Source organism: Amblyomma americanum, chromosome 9 (assembly GCF_052857255.1).
Source record: "Amblyomma americanum isolate KBUSLIRL-KWMA chromosome 9, ASM5285725v1, whole genome shotgun sequence".
Classification (NCBI taxonomy): Eukaryota; Metazoa; Arthropoda; class Arachnida; order Ixodida; family Ixodidae; genus Amblyomma; species Amblyomma americanum.
The window spans coordinates 77,654,205-77,660,629 of record NC_135505.1 but is presented as its reverse complement, the minus strand read 5'-3'; the positions used below and the strand labels follow the sequence as shown (position 1 = coordinate 77,660,629).

The following is a 6,425-nucleotide window of genomic DNA, read 5'->3' as shown; positions in this document are numbered from 1 at the left end:
GTTCCTGACATCAGCCAAGCCGAGCCTCTCGCCAATCCTCCTCCAGCCGTTCTCGCTGTCTTGTTTACTCGTGGTTGTGATCACGTTGTGATTCTCGTGTGCTCCGCGACTACCGCAGCAGCTTTCGAAATGCCGAGAAGCATTCTTTCGAATCCTTTGGTGATTTCTACTCTGCGGTGGGATGACATTGACGCCTTAATATTGCGCAATGTGGAGCGACGGCTCTTAGGGAGCAGTTTAATATCAGAAGAGATAGGCCATGGAATGCGTCAAGAATATTTTAGGTACCGTTCGCGGCACGGGCTGTTTGACATAAACAAGTGTGACCCAACGGCATTCAAGCAGATGTGCCGATTTGAGAAGAGCGACTTCGGTGAACTCTGCAACGCCCTGCTGGTGCCGCAAACGCTCACTACTGCCCAAGGGGTAATTGTACCAGGGCAAGAAGCATTGTGCCTGACGTTGCGCAGGTTGGCATACCCCAACAGGTGGTGCGATCTTGAAGAGATTTTTGGCCGGCATTCGTCGGTTATGTCAAGTGCGGCAAACATAATGCTCAGTCACATTTTGCACAACTTCGACCACCTTCTCAGTGATTGCAATAATCACTTGTGGCTTTCGCCTCCTTCGCTGCGGAGCTTTGCAAGGGTAAGTGAAATGTCAACATGCAACAGGCACGTAGCCAGGAATTTTTTTCTGGAGGGGCCCACGGTAATTTCTTCTAGGTGGAGGAGGAGGGGGGGAGGTTTCTTCAGGCCCTCTCTTGGATACGTGTCTTACATGTAACCGTATCCGAAGTTTCAAAATAAGCTTTTATTCGTGTTCTGCATTTTTGTGTTTACTGTGTATGCCTGCTGATAACCTTTTAGGAGCCAATATTAGCCTAATAAATTTCTATTTCCTTCGTAGGCCAATAACAGTCTGTGGTAGATGTTTGTATTGAGATAGCAATATTTATTAGGCCCATATTGCTTTACAAAAAGTTCAAGCTGTATTAGACTCCACCGTGAAATGGAAATCTCTATCAGTAGCAATATTAGTCATAGCTGTTACTTTCTTGTGTTGTAATAGCAGCCATCTGCATTTGGTATATTTGTTTTGGAACTCTCTCACTTGTCTAGTGGGAAGGGTAATAGGCATATGTTGTCAATTACTCTAAAACAAACTGTCACCTTTTTGATGAACAAGTCTTTTACGACTAAATGTTTGCAATGTGCCCATTAGTTCATTCAGGCTGATTCGCTGACCGACAGCTTTCCAGAAACACACAGGGCCGGTCTGATTGCAGTACAAATAGGCACTTTTATGCTCTAGTTTTCATTGCAGTGTTGTGGGTTTTCTGACACGTTAGCGTCCACACATTCGAAATGGAGAACCCTGCCAGTGTTTGCCCGCCGAGGGTACTCCACTGCACCACTACATGAATTGCTCATCAGATTTTCTATGGAAATATTTTGTTACACTTACAGCAAATAGGCTTTCAATCCTATTACAGTTTTGATTACAGTAGTCGTATACCTCAACTCGTGCCTTTTTTTCTCACAGGCTGTTCAGAGCAAAGGTGCTCCGCTGCCAAACTGCTGGGCTTTTGTCGATGGGACAGCTCGTGCAATATGCCGGCCTAAAAGAAATCAAAAGCTGTATTTTTCAGGCCATAAAAGGATGCATATGGTCAAATATCAATCCCTGATGTGCCCAAACGGCATTGTTTGCCAACTTGACGGGCACTACCCTGGAAGTTACCATGACGCAAGTGAGTCAATATTTGCTACAAAGCTTCAACTTGCAACTCTCTGAAGCATAAACCATGTGTAACTAAGACAGAAGCTAGCAGACAGGACAACGTGTAGTGGGGCTCCTGTAGCAATCGTTGGAAGTCCTACCGATTGTAGGGGTAAGACGAGAAATCTTACTTTCAGTAGGCTTGGAACACTGGGGCTGTGTTACGCTTGAGCTCTAAACTTTCGACAATGGCTCTACAAATATTTGCACTGTTTATCTTAACCCAGAAATTACACACAGAGTTCAAATTTCCATGCCTTTTGACAGAAAGCGTAGTGTTGCATTGTGAGATGCTTTTTTATGTATATTCTTGCTTTGAATACAACACACCCATTGAAATAAAAAGGGGGTGGTTATTGCATTGCTTAAACGTTGGTGCGTTTGTGGCTGTACTTTATGCAGGAATATTCCGAGAGAGCGGCTTGTACTCAAAACTGAAGAGAATCGTTGCAAATGAACGCCTGGTGATTTACGGTGACCCAGCCTACCCGCTCCGGCCTCTGCTAATGAAGCCTTATGGTGGCTGTCGTCGGACCCCAACCCAAGATGCTTTCAACTGCGGGATGAGCAAAGTCCGCCAGGCAGTTGAGTGGGGTTTTGGAAAAGTTGTGGCAGAATTCGCCTTTCTTGACTTCAAAAAAAATCAGAAACTTTTGTGGCAGCAAATAGAAAAGATGTACAAAGTAGCAACAATTTTTGCCAACTGCCACACTGCTATGTACGGCAGTCAGGTGTCGGACTACTTTCACCTGGCACCACCCAGCCTACGGGAATACCTAAAGCCGCAGCAAGTGTAATGAACTCTTTGTGCACAATTTTTCCTTCATGTTTTAATCGTGTTTGTCTGAAATTGATTTCTTTTCCTTGATGTTTTCTTGCATTTATCATGCGTCTGTATTTACTTCCTTATTATCTTGTTTATCATGTTTGTATTTTGTTCCTTATTCCCTTGTATTTTTTGTGCTTTCACTGTACATGTGCCCCTTTACGCAGTGCTCCACCTTGGGAGCCTGTATGTTACACTGAATAAATAAATAAGAAAATCATTTTCCACGCAGAGCTAATGATTTATTTTTGACAGCAGTCCCTCAATGAGAGCTGTGAATGCCTGCCTCTCCTGTGCACGGGCTTTGCGCTCGTCTTCTCTATCCTGTTCACGAGCTTTGCGCTCGTCCTCTCGTTCCCTTGCGCGTGCCTGTCGCTCGTCTTCTCTTTCCCTTGCGCGTGCGTGTCTCTCTTCCTCTCTCTCACGGAGTTCCATGAGCGTTCGTTCCTTCTCCCAAGCCAGCTGGCTTTCCTCCAGAGCAAGCCGGCGCAAATCAACCTGAGAAGTTTTTTCTTTCATAATCATTTCGTGCCTCATTCTCTTCAGCATGAACTCATAATCAGCTTGCTCCTGTTTCCGTTTCCCTGCAAAATGGCAACAAGATTCCCAACATGAGCAAAGCATGCAAAATATGGCATTATTTAGGTAGAGTAAAAGATAGCTGTGCCATTTCCAATCATGGCTTACATGATGTTTGATGTGCACTGCAAAAAAAGATATGAGAGGACAGAAAACGTGGGACACAGTGCCAACAACTAGTCTTCATTGTAATAAATGCATGTACAAAAGAACAACGCCAAGCCGCAATTTCTGCAATACAGCCCAGGATGACATAAGTGAATTGGTGGTGTTGGAATTGTAGTCCACAAGCCCAGCGTTCAGGCATGGCGAATATGACCCACAAAGCATGTGTCGCACGTCGAAGAATAAAATGCACCAGATTTGACTAACATAATGCAAAGCTCTGCAAGCACAAACTCCAAGGGATAGAGAGATACACCTGAGTCAGCTACGCAACGTCAACTAGAGGGCTTTTGTCTGTCCCATTCTTGAAACTTTTGGTCAGTAGGCTGATGCTGTCCTTCATCCTTTGAGTCGGTACTTTGAGAACCATGAACTTCCCACTTTTGTGCGTTGAACCGTTTTAAGTTGTTCTTGGTGCACTGTTTTCACTTTTCAGGAAACATGCCAACAGAATGGCACATCCCCAGCAAGTGACACAGCTTTACACTAGGAGTACTCATAATCTTGTTTTGGTGATGATTTATACTTATGGTTGTACTCATTAGCCAACATTGCATCTAATCTGTGTTCTGTGCACTTGTCCCTGTTTTGTTTGTGTGCTGTATGCACAAACAAGATACCAAACCAAGCAGCATGATAAAACGGTTCCTCTTGATTTTTTTTTGTTGTTACAATTAAAATTGTAGAGGCAGCAGCAAGTAGTGCAGGGCTGATGTTTAATTATAATTCAGAACTAAATTTTATGACACTGTTCACATGTACCGTACTGCACAAGTACAAGGGCTAGGTATTGAGGCTCTTAATACAACCCGTGAGTATTGGATTTGCAAACCTACCTCGCACTGGATGCCTTTGAGCTTCTCCACCGCTTGATTCGTCCCCTCTCTACTGCGCTGTGGGTGTGCTGTCTTGTGATATCGAATGCACAGGCTGGTCTTCATCAGGTGTGCTGCATGGCGTTCTTGAACACTGGTCCGACGTAACGGCTGCTCCCGACAGCATTGAAGCGAACAGTTGTTCAGTAATGGGCGTCATACTAGTGCCTGGAAAGAGGTTATGCAACTGTAATCAGGATGGAAAAAAAGTGCCAAGGTTTTAACTTGGTTAAACTGATTATAGTGCAAAAAGCATGGACACGTCTTCGACTTTATCATAGTCAACAGATTTTGCCCAGGTCCAAAAGAGTACAATGACCGACATATAGGCAAAACAACTTCAGTAACATCTCTGCAAAGCTGTTTTTTTTGTAACACTATTTTCCATTAAGAATCAGGCATGTAAGAAACTGGATGTTTGGTCAATTTCACGGAAATAACCATATGTTCCACCAGTGATACGAGAAACAGTCGGTGCAACAAACATCAGCAAACCTCTTGCCAAGCATACCTGACAAAGAGTGCGTAGAAACTGATCCTGCACATCTCGCAAGATGATGAACCAGTTAACTACTTCATGCAAGAATGAGTGCAATACAGAAAGGCCACCAGAGAGTTGTGTATCTGACTGGATGAATATGCTGGAGAAAATGACAAATTTGAATTGTTTTAGTGTGATCAGTTGTCTGTAAACCACATCACCTGTCTGATTCGACCAGGATGTATTTGTTTAGTGAAGTAAAGGCATTGAATTAAAAAACTGCGGCGATAGCCTAGTGCTTCCGCGCAGCGTCTTGCGAAGCTGCTCGGTTCGCGTCGCCGCGGGTTCCGCTTCCATACGTGGATATTTTTTTTTTCGCTGCTGCTAGTCAACAACACCAGATCCAAAGATAAGATTCTTGGCGTCGCTGTTGCTAGGCAACAGCAGAAGATGCAGAAGTGACAAACTTCGGCGGTGGTGTTGGCGTCACTGTTAAAAGGCACAAGATCCAAAGATGACATGATTCTTGGTAGCTTTTGGTTAGCCTATGAGTGCTTTTGCACTAAAACACTTATGTGTTGCATAACGGCCATACGTCGCAAGTACGGCGTACTTACACTGATCTCCGAGGTCCGCACCAGCGCTGTCACCACTTGGCTCTGTCGGAGCGTAGTGTGCAGCATGACCATCCCTCTCAGAGTTAGCGTCTCTGCGCTCTGCTGCGGCACCATTTGGCGCAGGGCACGTAGCCGGGCCGTTCAAATTTTCCTTGCGCCCATTCAGACCACGTATTTTGTATGCCGTGCCCTGCACCAAGCCGATTATATCCTGCAAAAGCTGGTCCCGTTCAGTGTACTCTTCCTCAGTGCCCGACCTATAAGGAAGCATTTCAGCGAGTTAGCTTTTCCACGACAATGCAGGGAACAAAACAAACTTACTTTTGCAGGTTCTTGCGGTCGTTCGCCGCATATCGCGACACCAGCAAATCGAGGCGTTCGCGCACCCCGCGCGAGCTGCAATTGATGCCCAGCGTTTCCCTCAGCCGCAGGGCTATCAAATCCCACTGCTCCGGGTTGCGGAACGGGTCACTCGCCTGAACTTCGAGCAAGAGCGCGATGTCCATTTGCAGTGTGTAAAACACACGGCCGCTGTTTCCGCCGGCACCAGCATCTTTTTTCTTGCGGCTAGCCATGTTAGCGGCCATATTGAAAGACGCTCTGGCCTGACACGAGATCTGCGAGATCTCGCGAGACCCTCCCACAAGCGGTCAAAGTACATTAACGCTGGATTGCAGAAATTTTCATCCGTAATTACTGGTAACAAAGCTGGCTGCATCGAGAGTCTTTTTTTTTGTTCCAAGAAAATTTATGCAAGCAGAAGAAAATGAAATAATTGACTAACAGCCAGAGAAGTGCTCCGCCAGGTGTCGTTGCTACGAGGTAAACACGGTTAGGCCTACAGCTTGAAAATCGCCAAATTATCTGAAAAACAGGGGCTAGTTATCGCTTATACTTCTGCGTGTGGGCGAGAGTATCCGAAATAAAAGCGAACCGCTACCATTTGAGCGAGCTATCCCGTCGGAGAATGCAGCGGCGACATGCATTTATTTCGAAGCGGGCTAGCTGGGCGCCGCCATCTTGTCAACGCAACCCGTAACGTTCCCGTAGCGCACGCACGCAACGACACGATGCGTGCGTACGTACGCAAGCGGCCCAGC

At 45.7% G+C, this 6,425-nt stretch overlaps 1 protein-coding gene across 1 annotated transcript; it reads left to right on the top strand.

The window, feature by feature from the left end:
* Window positions 1-264: 264 nt before the first annotated feature.
* Window positions 265-4,116, top strand: LOC144103438 (uncharacterized). Its single transcript, XM_077636154.1, has 3 exons — window positions 265-648; window positions 1,546-1,753; window positions 2,185-4,116. Exons 1-3 carry the CDS (start codon window positions 265-267, stop codon window positions 2,577-2,579), a joined length of 987 nt encoding a protein of 328 aa, XP_077492280.1. The 3' UTR covers window positions 2,580-4,116.
* The last annotated feature ends 2,309 nt before the right edge of the window (window positions 4,117-6,425 follow it).

Coding starts and splice junctions, on each gene's coding strand:
- LOC144103438 (XM_077636154.1), top strand. CDS start 265: ATGCGTCAAGAATATTTTAGGTACCGTTCGCGGCACGGGCTGTTTGAC. Junction 649..1,545: donor CGCTGCGGAGCTTTGCAAGG/GTAAGTGAAATG, acceptor TTTTTCTCACAG/GCTGTTCAGAGCAAAGGTGC. Junction 1,754..2,184: donor TGGAAGTTACCATGACGCAA/GTGAGTCAATAT, acceptor TACTTTATGCAG/GAATATTCCGAGAGAGCGGC.